Here is a 19,876-nt window from a genome sequence, read left to right as displayed (position 1 = left end):
CTCGCTCCAGCTTCACCCCACAAGCTGACCCCGACCAACTCCAAGATGGACGTAGAGGCCAAGCTGGTCATCGGCGAGTCACGGCGCCAGGCGGTGGAGAGCCGGCTGCCCGCCCCTTTCCCGGGGTTACGTCCATGCCCGGGTGGGGTTAGAAAGGGAATGCGCCCTGTCCACGGGCACCCTGGGGGAGTAGCGGGAACGCTGGGCTCCGCTGGGTGTTGAATGCATCGTTGGCAAGGAGTGTAAAATAGCTGTATAGTTTCTTATTGAGGATATTTGTTTGTATTGTATTATGGCAGTGGGTTCTGGGTTGTTTTATAGTAATGTCATGTTTTTTAAATAATTTAATACCTTTTTTGAATTTAAAAAAAATGTCCGTAGAACATAACACAGGTGGGCACAGGCCTGGATGGAGTGGACATGGAGAGGATGTTCCCACTAGTGGGACAGTCTAGGACCAGAGGCCACAGAATAAAAGGATGATCCTTTAGGAAGGAGGCGAGGAGGAGTTTCTTTAGTCAGAGGGTGGTGAATCTGTGTAATTCATTGCCACAGAAGGCTGTGGAGGCCAAGTCAACAGATATTTTTTACGGTAGAGATAGATAGATTCTTGATTAGTACGGGTGTCGGGGGTTATGGGGAAACGGCAGGAGAATGGGGTTGAAGGGGAAAGATAGATCAGCCATGATTGAATGGCGGAATTTACTTGATGGGCCGAATGGCCTAATTCTGCTCCTATCGCTCATTAACTTGCGAGACCCTTCTTCATGCTGTGTGTCAGGGAAGGGAGAAACTCCTCTTATCTTTAGATTCCCCATTCCCCTGACTCTCAGTTTGAAGAAGGTCTCGACCCGAAGAGTCACCTATTCCTTTTCTCCAGAGATGCTGTAATTCTCCAGTATTTTGTGTCCATCTGCGGTGTAAACCAACATCTGCAGTTATCTTCCTGTACACAAAGAGATCGATTCTTTTTCAGGTGCACTATACCGAACTTCTCGTGAAAACGGGCCACACACACACAATGTCCGCATGCCACATATCCACACCATTCCCATATCACTTCAATCCTGAACTCTTGAACCACTGACCCAGCTAAAGTTTGTCATGTTCATAACTGCTCGGGACCGAATTAGGCCATTCGGCCCATCAAGTCTACTCCGCCATTCAATCATGGCTGATCTATCTCTCCCTCCTAACCCCATTCTCCTGCCTTTCTCTATAACCCCATGATACCCGTACTAATCAAGGATCTATCTATCTCTGCCTTACAAATATCCACTGACATGGCCTTCTGCGGCAATGAATTCTGCAGATTCACCACCGTCTGAATTAGACATTCCTCCTCATTTTCCGAAAGGAACGTCCTTTAATTCAAAGGCTGTGACCTCTGGTCCTAGACTCTCAGACTAGTGGAAACATCCTCTCCACATTCACTCTTTAATTATTCAGTAAGTTTCAATGAGGTGTCCCCTCATCATTCTAAACTCCAGCGAGTACAGGCCCAGTGCCGTCAAAACGCTCATCATACCTTAACCTACTCATTCCTGGGATTATTCCCGTAAACCTTCTCTGGCATAAGTGATAGGGGCAGAATTAGGCCATTCGGCCCATTCGCGTCTCTTGATGTGCCTCTCCAGAGCCAGCACATCCTTCCTGAGACATGGGGCCTTGTGATCAGTGGCGGACTGGGTCTAAAAATATTGGTTGCCAGGAGACAAAGGGGGCCCACTTCATCAGGGGCCCACTTGCCATCGGGCAAGCTGACACCCTGGCCGGTCCACCACTGCTTGCGATGCCCTGTGCTCTGTCTCTGGTGGGAGGTGGAGACCTGGGTACTGAGGTCTGAAGATGAGGGTCGGAGGTCACAGGTCATGATGTGAGGGGAGGGGTGTTAGAGTGGTGTACGAGGGGCATCTTGAGGGCCACGGTCACTGCGGTGAGGAGGTCGAAGTGATCTCCTGGGTGAGAAGGCAGGGGGAGCCAAAGATCCTATAGTGACCACTCGACGACAAAGACGCAGTACGGTCATGGGCAGAATCATGGGTAATTTTCGGCCCCATTCCCGTAACCGGTTTGCGTCTCCGCACCAAAGATCCCGTGGGATACTAGTGTGGAGACGGAAGCCGGTTACGGAAACATCCTCGTAAAAATAAAAGCTATTTGGTAAAAATCTTCTCCTCATTTTCAGAATTTTAATTTATTAACACAAACTGTTCCCCCACAATGTTGATTACACTGCGGGCCAGGTCGGGTCGGGTCGGGTCGGGTCGGGTCCGGTTACGGAAATGGATGAAAAAAAGGCCCACGTTCTGCTCCGTTGTGTACTACACGTCAGCCCGTTGCATTTAGGAGTGGGCAATCTTGCTCCGCTATAGGATCTTTGGGGGGAACCTCCCAGAGTGCTTCTTGCAGGGCTCTCCTTTTACTTTAGACTTTAGAGATACAGTGCGGAGACAGCCCTTCGGCCCAGAGAGTCCACACCGACCAGTGATCACCCCGTACACTAACCGACACACAATTTTACCGAATCCAATTAACATGTTCACCTCGGGAAACCGGAGTTCCCACAGAAAACCCACGCAGGTCACGGCTAGAACATCCATACTCCATACAGGCAGCACCCACAGTCAGGATCGAACTCGGGTCTCTGGCGCTGTGAGGCAGCAACTCTACCGCTGCGCCACCGTGCCGCTAATCTTTGTACTCCTGTTGTGGTTGCTTTTCCTCCTGTTGCCCCCTGAAAATAGCCCTCCTGTTGCTGGTACCCCCATCAATTGGCGCACCTCCTCTGCTCTAGACTCTTCCATTCTCGATAAGAAGCCCTCCGTGTCTTTAATACCCAGCAGAACCTTGCTTTAGCCTTCTCCTCTCCCTGACGCTCTCCCTGTGGAAGTGTACGCCTTCATCCCCGACTCCATGGCTGGAACTCTCCTCTGCCAGCCGTCTGAGGAGGTCCCAGAGAAGCAGAGGTGAGACCACATCTGGAGTATTGTGTACAGTTTTGGCCTCCTAATTTGAGGAAGGACATCCTTGTGACTGAGGCAGTGCAGCGTAGGTTCACGAGATTGATCCCTGGGATGGCGGGACTGTCATATGAGGAAAGATTGAAAAGACTAGGCTTGTATTCACTGGAGTTTAGAAGGATGAGGGGGGATCTTGTATTGTATTGGTATATCTTTATTGTCATTTTCCTGAGTATTATAGAGACATATAAAATTATAAAAGGACTGGACAAGCTAGACCCAGGAAAAATGTTCCCAATGTTGGGCGAGTCCAGAACCAGGGGCCACAGTCTTAGAATAAAGGGGAGGTCATTTAATACTGAGGTGAGAAAAAACTTTTTCACCCAGAGAGTTGTGAATTTGTGGAATTTCCTGCCACAGAGGGCAGTGGAGGCCAAGTCACTGGATGGATTTAAGAGAGAGTTAGATAGAGCTCCAGGGACTAGTGGAGTCAAAGGATATGGGGAGAAGGCAGACACGGGTTATTGATAGGGAACGATCAGCCATGATCACAATGAATGGCGGTGCTGGCTCGAAGGGCCGAATGACCTCCTCGTGCACCTATTTTCTATGTTTCTAGAGCTCCACTTGCACCTCCTCCAACCTCATCTGCTGCATCTGCTTTTTCTAGCTGTGGACTCCATTATATTCTGACACCATGTGCAGACCGGACGATCGTTTCGCTGAATACCTTCGCTCAGTCCGCCTTGATCTTCCGGCTGCCAAACATTTTGACTCCCATTCCCATTCCCACACTGACCTTTCTGTCCTGGGTCTCCTCCGCTGTCACCGTGAGGCCAATCGAAAATTAGAGGAACAGCACCTCATATTTCACCAGGGCAGCTTACAAACCAAATGTTATGATCATTGATTTCCTAACTTCAGGGAACCCTTGCATCCACTCTCTGTCCGTCCCTCTCCCACCTTAGTCGTCGTACTAGTTTCACTGTCGTCCTGCTGAGCTTCACTGTTTGTATCCACTCGTTATCACCTTCCCCACAGCCAACAATGGACCATTGTGGGCTCCACCTTTCCTTGATCATCGTTGCTGACTCTGACTTGTCGTTTTGCATAAGCTTCACCCCTTTCTGAAGGACCGTCCTTTTATTCCGAGTCTGTTCTGTGTTCAGGTGTTATCAGGCAACTGAACCATCCCACCACAAACAGAGAGCAGTGCTGAACTACTATCTATCTCTTTGGTGACCCTCGGACTATCCTTGATCGGACTTTGCCGGCTATACCTTGCACAAAACGTTGTTCCCTTATCATGTATCTGTACACTGTAAATGGCTCGATTGTAATCATGTATTGTCTTCCCACTGACAGGAGAGCATGCAACAAAAGCTTGTCACTGTTCCTTAGTACACATGACAATAAACTCAAAAAACTAAGCTTACGAAGGTGCAGTGACAAGCTTTTGTTGCGTGCTCCCCTGTCAGTCGAAAGATAATCCATCATTACTCTGTTGCATATCTTTCATTCATTGTTCTTTATCTCTCTACATCATCATCTACTGTATATCTCTTGTTTCCTTTATCCCTAACTAGTCTGAAGAAGGGTCTCGACCCGAAACGTCACCCATTCCTTCTCTCCAGAGATGCTGCCTGTCCCGCTGCGTTAGGCTGACTAGGTGCGTCTATCTTCGGTTTAAACCAGCATCCGCAGTTTCTTATTACACTAGAGCTTTTCTCTCTATCTGACACCCTTTCTCTCCAGAGATGCTGCCTGAGCCACTGAGTGACTCCAGCTTGGTGTGTGTGCCCCAGAGGAGCAGGATCATCTGGTGACTTACTTTGGCACTGGTTTGCCAGTCCCTTCTTCCCGTCCGCTGGCCTCCACGGGCAGTCATTGTACAGAGGGGTACAAGTCCCACAGTGTTCCCCCCATCGTGTGGTGCTCACAGATACACTTGCCATGGATCTGCCGTGGGAAGGAATAAACAACCTGGTCAAACGGTGAATGAGATGGCCAGCCCGTTTCACTCTGAAAGCAACCTCGTATGGTATACTATTATATGATATACTAAGAAAGAGAGAGTTAGATAGGGCTCTTAAAAATAGCGGAGTCAGGGGATATGGGGAGAAGGCAGGAACGGGGTATTGATTGAGGATGATCACATTGAATGGCGGTGCCTACTCGAAGGGCCGAATGGCCTACTCCTGCACCCATTGTCTATTGTCTATTGAGTTTTGTTTCATTTAGAGATACATCGCGGAAACATGCCTAGTGGCCCTTGGGCCCACAGAGACCAGCGATCCCCGCACATTAACACTATCCTACACACACTAGGGACAATTTTTACATTTACCAACCCAATTAACCTACACATCTGTACGTCTCGGGAGTGCGGGAGGAATCTGAAGATCTCAGAGGAAACCCACGCAGTCACGGGGAGAACGTGCAAACTCCATACAGACAGCACCCGTAGTCGGGATCGAACCCGGGTCTCTGGCGCTGTGAGGCAGCAACTCTACCGCTGCGCCACCGTGCCGCACTTACTGTTGTAATCGTGAGAGCACAGCAGTCAATTTGAGAGCACCAAGCGCCTATAGTCAGCAATGTGGGAATGACCCTGTTACAATGCAGCGTCTGACCAAGGGTCTCGACCCCAAACGTCACCTGTTCCTTTTCTTCGGAGTTGCTGCCTGACCCGCTGCGTCCAGCTTTTTGTGTCTATCTCCTGTTACATTGAAATTCGTTGAGGCATAAATATCGGGCTGAAGAGAGGGAAGAGCTTAAAGATACAGCGTGGAAACAGGCCCTTTGGCCACCGTGCCCGTGCCGACCAGCGATCACCCAGTACACGAGAACTATCCTACACACACTGGGGACAATGTACAAATTTGACCAAAGCTGATAAACCTGTACGTCTTTGCAATGGCGGGCGGAGGCCAGAGCTCCCGGGGAAATCCCACGAGGCGAACGCACAAACTCTGTACAGGCCCGGCCTCACCGCTAAACATGAGCTCCCAGCACAGTGAAGGGAAATGTATCAAAGATCCTCGATGCATCACTGTAACGTACAACATAGGCACAAAAAGCTGGAGTAATGCAGCGGACCAGGCAGCATCTCCACTGAAAAGGAACAGGTGACGTTTTGGGCCAAGACCCTTCTTTACACTGAGGGTCAGGGGAGAGAGGAACTAGATGCAAGGCTCGGATTTGTTCTGTACCTTTTCATACCTCAAGCTTCCCTCTCCCCTGGCTCTCAGTCTGAAGAAGGGTCTGGACCTGTAACATCACCCATTCATTCTCTCCAGAGTTGCTGCCTGGTCCCGCTGAGTTACTCCAGCATTTTGTGTCTATCTTTGTTGTGAACTTGCATCTGCGTTTCCTTGCTACACGATAATGTACAACAGGCCGGTGAAGGAATGCTCCCCTCGCCCCACGCATGACTCACGCGCTCAGTATTCGCGTCCCGTCTGGACTTGCCTCCGAATCTGTCGCTGTCTCAAGATCAGGAACCTGCAGCATCATCCCCATCCACAGAGAGAAATCTCCCACCTCCGTGTGTTAGGTGTTTTAATTTCAGAGATACAGCGCAGAAGCAGGCCCTTCGGCCCAACGAGTCCGTACCGACCAGCGATCTCCGCACACTTACACTGCCCTACACACACCACGGACAATTTTACATTTGCACCAAGCCAATTAACCCACAAACCTGGACGTCTTTGGAGTACGGGAGGAAACCGAAAGATCTCGGAGAAAACCCACACAGGTCACGGGGAGAACGTACAAACTCCGTACAGACAGCGCCCGTAGTCAGGATCGAACCCGGGTCTCCGCCGCCTTTGAGAAATCCTACCCCAGCCTTTCTCAGGGCACCCAGGAATGGAGAACAAAGGCCCGTCTTGTCGTAATCTGGGAATAGCTATTCTAAAGGCTACCCAGCCCACTTAGACACATGTGACGCCTCTGACACCTGTATTAATCAAGAATCTATCCATCTCCGTCTTAAAAATATCCATTGACTTGGCCTCCACAGCCGTCTGTGGCAATAAATTCCACCGCCCTCACCACCCTCTGACTAAAGACATTTCTCCTCATCTCCTTCCTAAAGGAACGTTCTTTAATTCCGAGGCTCTGACCTCTGGCCTTAGACTCTCCCACTAGTGGCAACATCCTCTCCACATCCACTCTATTTGCCAGAGATGCTGCCTGACCCGCTGAGTTACTCCAGCATTTTGTGTCTATCTTTTGTTAAAATAATCCTGGTGGGTAATGATTAGATGGATACAGATCTGATAGAAGTGTATAAAATAATGAAGAAATAAATAGAGTCGGCAGTCAGAGCCTTTTTCCCAGGGTGGAAATATCAAATATTATCAATACATTAAGGAGACAATAGACAATAGACAATAGGTGCAGGAGTAGGCCATTTGGCCCTTCGAGCCAGCACCGCCATTCAATGTGATCATGGCTGATCATCCACAATCAGTACCCCGTTCCTGCCTTCTTTCCATATCCCCTGACTCCGCTATTTTTAAGAGCCCTATCTCTTGAAAGCACCGAGAGAACCTGCCTTCATCACCCTCTGAGGCAGGGAATTCCTCAGACTCACCATTCTCTGTGAGAAAAAGTGTTTCCAAGTCTCCGTTCTAAATGGCTTACTCCTTAGTCTTAAACTGTGGCCCCTGGTTCTGGACTCCCCCAAAATCGGGAACATGTTTCCTGCCTCTAGCGTGTCCAAACCCTTAACAATCTTATATGTTTCAATGAGATCCCCCTCATCCTTCTAAACTCAGGAGTGTACAAGCCCAGCTGCTTCATTCTCTCAGCACATGACAGTCCCGCCATCCCGGGAATTAACCTTGTAAACCTACGCTGCACTCCCTCAATAGCAAGAATGTCCTTCCTCAAATTAGGGGCCCAAAACTACATACAATACTCCAGGTGTAGTCTCACTAGGGCTCTGTACAACTGCAGAAGGACCTCTTTGCTCCTGAGAGAGGGGGAAAGTTTCAAGGAGATGTGCGGGGCAGGTTTTATACACAGTGGGTGGTGAGTGCATGGAACACACTGCCAGGGTTGGTGGTGGAGGCAGATTTGATGGTGGCGTTTAACAAACTATTGGACAGGCACATAAATATGGAGAGATATGGATTATGTGCTGGCAGATAAGAGGCAGAAGGCAGATCTGGACCCGAAACGTCACCTATTTCTTATCACCAGAGATGCTGCCCGTCCCGCTGAGTTACTCCAGCAATTTGTATCTATCTTTGGTGTAAACCAGCATCCGCAGTTCATTCCTACACAGATATGAGTTGGTCTTGGCATTCTGTTCGGCACTGACGTTGTGGGCCGAAGGGCCTGGCCTGGGACTGCATTCTGTGACCGACCTGTTCCTTTGCAAACTATTCCCATATTCAGGTGAGGCGTAAACAAAATATTTAACTTGCTGATGGACTACGGTGATAAGAAACAAAATAATATAATCGCCCTCCATCTCAAAAACAGTCTGAGCGAGGTCAGCTGCACTCCAATACACGTATGTTTGTTTGTGCAAAACATATTATGAGCAATAAGGTACGGCTGTGGTTTGGGCCCAGATCAAAAATGCATGACATTGTTTCAGGGGGAACAAGGAAAGCAGTTTGTGGAGAAAGGAACTGCAGATGCTGGTTTAAACCGAAGCTGGAGTAACTCAGCGGGACAGGCAGCATCTCCGGAGTGAAGGAATGGGTGACGTTTCGGGTCGAGACCCTTCTTCAGGCTTCTCTCCAGAGATGCTGCCTGTCCCGCTGAGTTACGGCAGTTTTTTATGTTGAAGGAAAGCAGTTTGCTGCTCGCTGCCTGGTTTGCTAGGCTGGCTGACACCTGTCCACAGTCTTGCCTGCCCTAGCCTTTCATCTGGAGGGCAGACGGAGGGTGAAGGTGAGTGTCCAGGAAAGGACCTTCGCTGTGCAGTGTGCCCTCCAGTGACGGGTGACTTCCCTTCCTGCCTTCCACCCAGCACGTACATACTCCATTCCTCAGTTGATGGCCGAGGCTTCAATCTGATGCTTTAAACCTGGCCCAGCAACTCCGAGACGAAGATAGACACAAAAATGCTGTCGTAACTCAGCGGGTCAGGCAGCATCTCTGGAGAGAAGGAATAGGTGACGTTTCCTAAAATCATAAGAGATAGGAGTAGAATTAGGCCATTCGGTCCATCAGGTCTACTCCGCCATTCAATCATGGCTGATCTATCTCTTCCTCCCAACCCTATTCTCCTGCCTTCTCCCCATAACCTCTGACACCTGTACTAAGCAAGATCAATGATAGGTCTCTGTGCAATGTAGTCTCAGACCAGCTACAGTGTAATCTAATCCCAGTCTACTGACTGTACTCCTACATTCAGTCTGAAGAAGGGTCCCGACCTGAAACATGGTTCCTCGGCCATTTTCTCCAGAGGAGCTGCCTGACCCGCTGAGTTACTCCTGCATTTTGTGTCTGTCTTTTGCTAAACTAATGATTAATGAAGGGCTCAGACCTGAGTGTATAAGTGTATAAAATTATGAGCGACTTTGATAGGGTAGACAGTCAGAACGTTTTCCTCAGGGTGACATGCTAAAGACTAGAGGGCAGAACTTTAAGGTGAGAGGAGGCAACGTTTTGAAAAACATTTAAAAATATATGTTTTGTAGGAATATATTTTTGTATGTTTTTATAAAAATTTAAACCAGCACCTGCAGTTCTTGTGTCACCATGAACCACTGCAGATCTAATGGGCACAGGGCTGAGCCCGTTACATCTTAAAATGAGGTTCCAATCTGTTGAAGCAAGGACAATGTGGAACGGCAGCCTGCATTAGGCAGAGCTAAACTTAGGAATAGGCAATAAATGTCAATAAAACAGACGTCACGGTGGTGCAGTGGTTAAGTTGTTGCCTTACAGCGCCGGGTTCGATCCTGACAACGTGTGCTGTCTGCGAGGAGTTTGCACGTTCTCCCCGTGATATATATATATATGAGAAGAAGATGGGACTTTATTGCCTTCCATCACAGTGAGGAACATGGGGAATCCACTGTGGTGGATGATTATGTTAACTTTTATGTGTGGTTTGATGCTTTTTTTCAGTATGACTGCATGGTAATTCGAATTTCACTGTACTTTAATTGGTCCACGTGACAATAAACTGACCTTTGACCTGTGTGGGTTTTCTCCGGGGGCTCAGGTTTCCTCCCACACTCCAAACACGTAGAGGTTTGTAGGCTAATGGGCTTTGGTCAAAGTGTAAATTGTCCCTAGTGTGCAGGGATCGCTGGCCTGCACAGACTCGGTGGGCCGAAGGGCCTGTTTCCGAGCTGTATCTCCAAACAAAGAAACAAAACTAAAATGTGCGGGAAGGAACTGCAGATGCTGGTTTATACCGAAGATAGAGACAAAAATGGCGGAGTAACTCAGCCGGTCAGGCAGCAAATCTGGAGAGAAGGATCAGGTGGCGTTTGGGGTTGGGATCCCTCTTCAGACAGTCTGAAGAAGGTTTCCGACCTGAAATGTGACTTATCCACGTTCTCCAGAGATGCTGCCTGACTCGCAGAGTTACTCCACCATTTTGTGTCTATCTTCGACGGACAACAAATGCTCTCCTGACCACACATCTAAAGTACGGATAAAAAGTAACATTTAGTCTCACGACATCACAAACTCATTACGTTTTCAGCTGCATTTGTGAAATGGAAACTAATACAGAACAGCTCCATGAGGTTTGAAAGTAGCATTTGATCAGTAGGGCGACTGAGTGATTGGCTGAATGCTGCCTTTCAGCTTGGAAATACTTTGTGGAGCTCAGAAATGTAAACACAGATTTCATCCCTGACATACGAGCAAAGTGAGACTAATCTCCATAAGCTGGCTAAGTATTTTAAAAGCTCTCTGGAAAGTGAAGAGCCCAATATCAAATCCTACTGAAATACTTTTACACCCTGCTGTCATCTCCCAGTTTTACTGAGAACCATGAACCATCACATGAGGAAATAAGTCCATCTGAAGCATTGAGATGTCACCGGCTCGATAATCCCAGACCGCCTGGCCCCACCCTCTCCATACAGTGTCAGTAAACTCTTCCCCTTCGTATATTTATCTAGCTCCATTCACCCCCGCTACAAGTGGACTGACCAAGACTCCTCCGCAGAGCTTTCCGGCCTCTGCAACGTCTCTAACTGGGCGGCACGGTGGCGCAGCGGTAGAGTTGCTGCCTCACAGCGCCAGAGACCCGGGTTCCATCCTGACTGCGGGTGCTGTCTGTACGGAGTTTGTACGTTCTCCCCGTGACCCGCGTGGGTTTTCCCCGGGTGCGCCAGTTTCCTCCCACATTCCAAAGACGCACAGGTCTGTGGATTGATTTGGCTTCGGTAAAAATTGTAAAATTGTCCCTAGTGTGTAGAATAGCTTTGTGTACGGGGATCGCTGGTCGGCACGGACTTGGTGGGCCGAAGGGGCTGTTTCCGCGCTGCATCTCTAAACTAAACTAAAACATAATCTGCGATGCAACCTGTGTAACCTCAGTAACCCTCAATAACCTGCGATGCGTTCCACCTGGAGCAAGTTACTATCCACTTTAAGTACAACAAGCCTTCCTAATCACCCTCCATGCCAAGAATTAGCCCGTATAGAATCTAAACCAGAGTCTAAAAAGAAGAACCAGAAACATCACCACCTATCCTTGTCCTCCAGAGATTCATCCTTTCGCATACCATTTGCTCATTTGTTCTTTGAACTTTTTCATCCCTCTCATTTCCCCCTCCCCTGACCCTGAGTCTAAAGAAGGATCTCGATCTGAAACACCACCCATTCCGTTTCTCCAGAGATGTTGCCTGACCTCAGGGCCGGATTTACGTATAAGCTTCACAAGCTTAAGCTTAGGGGCTCGAGATCGAGGGAGGCCTCGGCAGGGCCGGATAGACCTATAGGCCTCCATAGGCTGATTGGGAGGGGCCTTACATGGGGGATTGTGAGGGGCCTCACAAGTGGAATAGCCTAGGGCAGTGATTCCCAAACTGGCGCCACGGCAAATTTCAGGGGGGGCCACAGAAAAATTTTGGGATTTAGGGGGCCACAGGTTCAATGAAGAGGGCCACAGAGCGACCACCCTGTTGCCTCCTAAATTTCAGTTCTAATAAAGTTAAATCCATGTAGTTGAAATATTTTTGATGTTTGTGGAATAGAATAAAAGGGAATATATGTGCAATTAATGGACACTGATATTTTTATGGAAGGTATTATAATATTGAAGTACTTTTTTTCTGCTAATAATGTCAGGGGTGAGGGGGCACAGAAAAATTAAAAGATCCCAAGGGGGCATGAGCTAAAAAAGGTTGGGAATCACTGGCCTAGGGCCTTTCTTCATCTAAATCCGGCCCTGCCTGACCCGCTGAGTTACTCCAGCATTTTGTGTCTATTATGCTCCAGCATTTTATCATCATTAGCAGCACTTTTTGTACTTACGCAAAAAAACCAGTAAAACATTTAGAAACCGTTAAATAATTAGAAATGTTAAACTGAACAAAAATAATACAAAGATTGTCACTTCTTCCCCACAGCCCTTCAATGGCCATCCAGGTGAGAGACGGCTCAGAACTTCTACACAACCCAGGCAGCAAATTCCCAAATAGACAAAAGTGCTGGAGAAACTCAGCGGGTGCAGCAGCATCTATGGAGCGAAGGAAATAGGCAACGTTTCGGGCGCCCGAATTTCCTTCGCTCCATAGATGCTGCCGCACCCGCTGAGTTTCTCCAGCATTTTGTCTACCTTCGATTTTCCAGCATCTGCAGTTCCTTCTGAAGCCAATTCCCAGAGGCAGGAGAATCCCACACCTCTGCTTCTGCCACAGGATTCTAGGGGATGTCCAGCAATGGAGAGCAGTCAGGAAATCACCGCCAACATCAACCCAGCCTGTTTGAGATGCCAGAACGGGGGTCCCAGAACAGCAGGACCATTGGAGACAAGAGGCACCGTGGCGCAGCGGTAGAGTTGCCACCATACAGCGGTTCGATCCTGACTACGGGTGCTGTCTGTACGGAGTTTGCACGTTCTCCCTGTGAACTGCGTGGGTTTTCCACGGGTGCTCCGGATTCCTCCCACTCTACAAAGACGCACAGGTTTGCAGGTTAATTGACTTTTTAGGTATAACTGTAAATTGTCTCTGGTGAGTAGACTAGTGTTAGTGTGCGGGGATCGCTGATCGGCACAGACTCGGTGGGCCGAAGGGCCTGTGTCCACGCTGTATCTCTAAATTAAACTAAACTAAACTTGCTGCAAGTTTCAAACAATATCTGGCCTTAAAAAGACTAAAGATAGACACAAAGTGCTGGATTAACTCTGCGGGTCAGACAGCATCTCTGGAGAAAAGAAATAGGTGACATTTTGTGCCGAGACCCTTCTTCAGACTGACAGTCAGGGGAGAGGTAGACTAGAGGTGCTGCCTGACCCGCTGAGTTACTCCAGCGCTTTGTGTCTATCCTCGGTATAAACCAGCATCTGCAGTTCCTTCCTACACATACTTAAAACGACCAATCTATGCTCTGTTGAGAGTCTGCAGGAAGGAGAAAAGGTGAGCCAATCCAATCAGGGTGAATTGCAACCATGGCAACACCTCTTCCTTGTCAGGTTTGTCTGCGGAGAGACACACAAAGCTGGAGTAACTCAGCGGGGCAGAAGTCTAGGGACCTTCCGCTGATGAACATAGTGGGGCAGGGTGTGGTGGAGACGCCCCTCAAACAAGGGAAGGGATATCACACCAGGGGGCCACATGAGTGGCAAGGGGGGGGGGGTAAAATTGTGAAAACACTCTGTAACGATGGATTGAATGTATGTGTAGCTTCCGTGAATGGCGGAATAATTTTTTGCACAGTTCCTGTATCGTATACGATTTTTGACGTGAATAAAGTTTATTTTAATTTTTAAAAACTCAGCGTGTCAGGCAGCATCTATGGAGATAAGGAATAGAGGACGTTTCGGTTTGAGACCCATCTTCACATTGAGAGTCTGGGGAGTGGGAAACAAGAGATATTAGCGTCGATATAGAGAGATATATACGTTGTTATAGAGAGATATAGAGGTTGATATGAAACATAGAAACATAGAAAATAGGTGCAGGAGGAGGCCATTCGGTCCTTCGAGCCAGCACCGCTAGGTTCATGGAGAGACAAAGAGGTTGATATGGAGAGATATAGACATTGATATGGAGACATATAGATGTTGATATAGAGGTTGATTTGGACAGATATAGAGGTTGATATGGACAGATATAGAGGTTGATATGGACAGATATAGAGGTTGATATGGACAGATATAGAGGTTGATATGGACAGATATAGAGGTTTTGATATGGACAGATACTGACGTTCATATGGACAGATATAGACTGATATGGACAGATATAGACATTGATATGGAGAGATACAGGACCAATGAATGGTCTGTGGGCTGGTGGGGTTACGTACCACAGTCTGGGGGTTGCCCGGGTCTGGAGCGAAGCCCTCGGCTGGCTCGCAGCGCTCAGCGTGGCCGTTGCAGAAACAGCTGCCCATGGCGATGAAGTCGTAGATGGCGTAGTGCGCGAAGGCCTGGGGCTTGAGGGCGCTGTCCTGGGCTGAGCAGGGGCAGGCCTGGCGTTTGAGCATCCGGACACGCAGGTTGGTGACTCTCAGCCGCTCCTGGGCCCCGAGGCTGTACGGGTCACGCACGGGACGAGGCGGGGAGAGGGCGCGGAATATCACCTGCGGAGAGAGACGGGAGGATCAGCGGACCAAATGCTGAACTCAAATGTTAGATTTCCCCCACAATATCGGGCGATGAATTTGGGATAAACGGCGATATGGCAGAATAACTGGCCCGAGATCAAACAAATTGTCACTTTCCCCACATGAATTTATTCAAATTCTCTTGAATTATATTAGAGTCTCTATTATAAAGAGACTCTATATAGGAAAATGACCCGAGATTCTTTACAGTGCTGTATAAACTGACACAGGCCGCAACCAAGTGCACACTGGATGACCATTTCGCTGTACACTGATGCTCAGTTTGCCTTAGTCTACGCAATCTCCCAGTTGCTAAATATTTCAACTCCCTTTCCCATTCCCACACTGACCTTTCTGTCCTGGGATAGACACACAATGCTGGAGTACCTCAACGGGACAGGCAACATCTTTGGAGAGAAGGAATGGGTGCAGTTTCGGGCCGAGACCCTTCTTCACACAGCCTGAAGAAAGGTCTCGACACGAAACGTCACCCATTCCTTCTCTCCAGAGATGCTGCCTGTCCCGCTGAGTTACTCCAGCAATGTGTGTCTATCTTCGGTTTAAACCAGCATCTGCAGTTCCTTCCTACACATTTCTGTCCTGGGCCTCCTCTGTTGTCCGTGTGAGGCAACACACAAATTGGAGGAACAGCACCTCTTGCAGCCCAGTGGCATGAATATTGATTTCTCCAGCTTCAAGTAACCCTTGCACCCCCTCTCTCTCCATCACTCTCCCACCCTAGTCCTCTTGCTAATGTCACCATTTGTATTCCTTCATCCCCAGCCAACAATGGAGCATTGTGGGCTCCACCCTTCCCGAGTCATCGATGCTGGTTGTTGTGTACCTTCCCACATGTCCAGTTTCCCCCTCCCTGACACCCAGTCTGGAGGAGGCTCCAGAGAGAGAGAGAGTAAGCCACAGAAGCGTTAGTTCAGGGTGTTATTGTCAGAGGACGGGTCCCAACCTAAAACGTCACCTGTACTTTCCCTCCACAGATGCCGCCTGACCCAGTGAGTTAGTGCAGCCCTTTGTGCTTAGCTCAAGATTCCAGCATCTACATTATCTTATGTCACCAGATAAATGGCTTCATCAGATAATGATGGTGTGGCCATTCCTCAGTGCACTGTCATTTAGTTTAGTCTCGTTCGGAGATACAGCGCGGAAACAGGCCCTTCGGCCCATCTAGTCCGCGCCCACCCAGCGATCCCCAAACGCTAGCGCTATCCTACACACTGGGGACAATTTATTCCACATTTTTACCAAAGCCAATTGACCTACAAACCTGTACGTCTTTGCAGTGTAGGAGGAAACCGGAGCACCCGGAGAAAACCCACGTGGTCACGGGGAGAATGTGCAAACTCCGTACAGACAGCACCCGTAGTCAGGATCGAACCCGGATCCCTGGTGCTGCAAGGCAGCAACTCTACCACTGCGTCACCATGCCGCCCTGTGCCTGAATCCTCAGTCGGAAATGTTGGTGCTCCCCCTGTAATGAGCATTTCTATTGTACCTGTAGCTCAGCATACTCGTGCTTATGGCAGTCAACTTGACTTGATTTGAGTAACCAGCCATGCTCCCACAAAATGGTGTCTTTCTCCCCAATACTGTCTAAGATTCCTTCCTCACAGTGGGGCGATGTATAACTCCGTCACCACCATTGCACATTGCGAAGCTCGGAGTTTGTCCGGGTAATATCCCACCGAGTTACTCCAGCCTTTTGTGTCTTTCCATCTCATCTCAGGTATCAATCTGTTACGGGCTCTCTCCAAGGTAGGCTTAGCTTCCCTTAGTGCAGGGAGGAACTGCAGATGCTGGTTTACACCAAAGATAGACACAAAGTGCTGGAGTAACTCAGCGGGTCAGGCAGCATCTCTGGAGTAGGAGATGGGTCAGAAGAACAAAAATGTCTGAAGAAGGTTCTTGACACGATACATCACCCATTCCTTCTCTCCAGAGATGCTGCCTGACCTGCTGAGTTACTCTAGCATTGTGTGTCACTATTTTAACCTGAGCTTTAGTGATGAATGCTGTACAACAACAATAAATAAATCTCCTTACGTTAGTCCTCCAGCAGAAAACATGCACTTGTCTCGGAATTATTTGATTCTCTGCATCTTTCCTTTCTGCAAATAGCTTTTCACTGTACCCCGGCAAACGTGACACTATACTAAACTCAAATGCCAACTCTTATCACCAGTTCGAGAGCGGTCCTGACCTACCAACAGGAGCCCCTCGGACTATCTTCAGTCGGTCTCTACGGGACTTAACCTTGCACTAAACGCAATTCTCTTTATCCTGTATCTGTACACTGTGGACGGCTCGACTGTAATCATGTACAGTCTTTCCGCTGACTGGATAGCGGGCACCAAAAAGGTCTTTCACTGTTTCTCGGTACATGTGACAATAAACTAAACTGAACTAATGAAGACGCAAACTCTCATTCCGTGCCCATCAATTACTTTTTCTTTATTTTCCTGTTCTTCTCGACAACATTGTACTCCATCTGCCACCTTCTACATAGGCCACTCGACTGACCTGATTATAGCTCCTTGTCCCCGTTCATCCTCACAGTTGACTTTCTCATTCTGATATGCACCAGCAGCAAACATATTACACTCAATCATCAATAGAAATTGTGGAAAGCCCGAGACTAGTCCCTGGGTACACCACTGATCGCCGTCTAACCACGCACAACATTCTTTGTCTTCTGGAGATAGTGCTGGAATAACTCAGCAGGTTAGGCAGCATAGAAACATAGAAATTAGGTGCAGGAGTAGGCCATTCGGCCCTTCGAGCCTGCACCGCCATTCAATATGATCATGGCTGATCATCCAACTTAGTATCCCGTACCTGCCTTCTCTCCATACCCCCTGATCCCCTTAGCCACAAGGGCCACATCTAACTCCCTCTTAAATATAGCCAATGAACTGGCCTCAACTACCCTCTGTGGCAGAGAGTTCCAGAGATTCACCACTCTCTGCGTGAAAAAAGTTCTTCTCATCTCGGTTTTAAAGGATTTCCCCTTTATCCTTAAGCTGTGACCCCTTGTCCTGGACTTCCCCAACATCAGGAACAATCTTCCTGCATGTAGCCTGTCCAACCCCTTAAGAATTTTGTAAGTTTCTATAAGATCCCCTCTCAATCTTCTAAATTCTAGAGAGTATAAACCAAGTCTATCCAGTCTTTCTTCATAAGACAGTCCTGACATCCCAGGAATCAGTCTGGTGAACCGTCTCTGCACTCCCTCTATGGCAATAATGTCCTTCCTCAGATTTGGAGACCAAAACTGTACGCAATACTCCAGGTGTGGTCTCACCAAGACCCTGTACAACTGCAGTAGAACCTCTCTGCTCCTATACTCAAATCCTTTTGCAATGAAAGCTAACATACCATTCGCTTTCTTTACTGCCTGCTGCACCTGCATGCCTACCTTCAATGACTGGTGTACCATGACACCCAGGTCTCGCAGCATCTCGGGAGAACATGGCTAGGTGAATTACCCCAGCACTGAAGAAGGGTCCTGACCTGAAACACCATCTATCCATGTTCTCCAGCAATGCTGCCAGACCCACCGAGTTACTCCGGCACTTTGTGTCTTTTTTTGTAAACCAGCATGTGCAGTTCCTTGTTTCTTCCGGCTGTCTACCCTGTTAGTAACATCTTCAAACAAAACAAAACACTTTCCAGTAAATCAAATGTGGTTTACCTTCATTAATCAGTAGTAACAAATGATGGGATCTGAAATCAGACAGGTAACCATGTTCAGACCACCTTATAATATAATTTGCCAGTGTCTATTCATGATCAGTTCCATCAGTTTGCCAATAACAGGTGGAACTGCAGCCTTACAACACCTGCAGCATCAGAGACCCGGGTTCGATCCCGACTATGGGTGCTGCCTGTACGGAGTTTGTACGTTCTCCCCTTGGCCATGTAGTGTTTTTCCGAGGTCTTCGGTTTCCTCCCACACTCGAAAAAGACGTACAAGCATGTAGGTGAATTGGCTTGCCATATGTGTAAATTGTCCCCTGTGTGTGTAGGATAGCGTTAATGTGCAGGGATTGCTGGTCGGTGCCGACTGGATGGGCCGAAGGGCCTGTTTCCGTGCTGTATCTCTCAACTAAGCTAAACTAAACTGGTGAATTCCCAGTTGCTCCACAGTTCCCTATTCTGTTTTCCCCCTCCTTTATTAAATAACGGGGTCACATTTGCTCTCTCCCCGCTCCGCTAGTAGAGGTCAAACATCAGCTTTATGGCAGTCTCTGTTTCAGGGCCTCTCTGGATTATCCGTTTTTCTGGACCAACAGAGGTCACGTGATAATGAAACGGCAATACAACTCTGGCCCACCAAATGGCCCCCCTCCCGCCCCCCCCCCCCTCCCCCCCCCTCCCGTGTCTCTAAAGCAGCGCAGAGCGCCAGAAACTGAAATGAAATAAATGTGAACTGAATGTGAAGGGAATGACCTGCCGACCAATCCGTCTCCTCGCCGTTTAGTGCCACGACCTCCGACCCCACTCCCGACTCACAAGCTGCACCTACAATCCCCTCTCACCTGCTGCTGTTTACTGTGGAATTCTCTGCCACAGAAAGCAGTCAAGGCCAATTCACTGGATGTTTTCAAGACTCTCAAATTTTACTGCACCTTAATCGGTTAAGTGACAATAAACGCAAACTTGAACTTAAACTGGAGTTAGATTTAGCTCTTAAGAGTGAACAAAATCAAGGGATATGGGGAAAAAGCAGGGACGTGGGAATTCAGCCATGATCATATTGAATGGCTCGAAGGGCCGAATGGCCTACTCTGGCAAATATTTTCTATGTTTCTAATGTTGAAAGCAGATTGAATGGTAAATATGAAGTTGAATAAACACAAGATCTTGAAGAGTAAGGGCATGGAGTAAATGGACGGAATTGGCTTTCTTTACTGTTGCAATAATCTACAATGCAATGTCGATCGATTCATGCCAAAACCCACAAACTAAAACCAAAACAAAATCCGTGGATAAAAGAGATTTGGAAAATAAACAAATTAGATATTTGTGACTTAAAGGGTTTCCTGTTTACCAAGTGAGCATCTTGCGAATGTTGACTCCAGGTATTTGTTAGGAATGGCAGCGAATTGTGGACGCAGCCCAGACCATCACAC

At 48.2% G+C, this 19,876-nt stretch overlaps 1 protein-coding gene across 1 annotated transcript in view; it reads right to left on the bottom strand.

Annotated features, from left to right (window-relative positions):
* The window catches only part of ntn4 (netrin 4), an 88,017-nt gene that overhangs the window by 28,933 nt on the left and 39,208 nt on the right, over positions 1–19,876 (bottom strand). Inside the window, 3 exon segments of the mRNA XM_055652775.1 lie at positions 4,795–4,885; positions 4,887–4,922; positions 14,430–14,705. Coding sequence (XP_055508750.1) covers positions 4,795–4,885; positions 4,887–4,922; positions 14,430–14,705 — 403 coding nt within the window.

This window comes from Leucoraja erinacea, chromosome 22 (assembly GCF_028641065.1).
Source record: "Leucoraja erinacea ecotype New England chromosome 22, Leri_hhj_1, whole genome shotgun sequence".
In the NCBI taxonomy this organism is placed as follows: Eukaryota; Metazoa; Chordata; class Chondrichthyes; order Rajiformes; family Rajidae; genus Leucoraja; species Leucoraja erinaceus.
The sequence above is the reverse complement of the archived record's forward strand: the minus strand, read 5'-3'. Positions and strand labels throughout refer to the sequence as shown.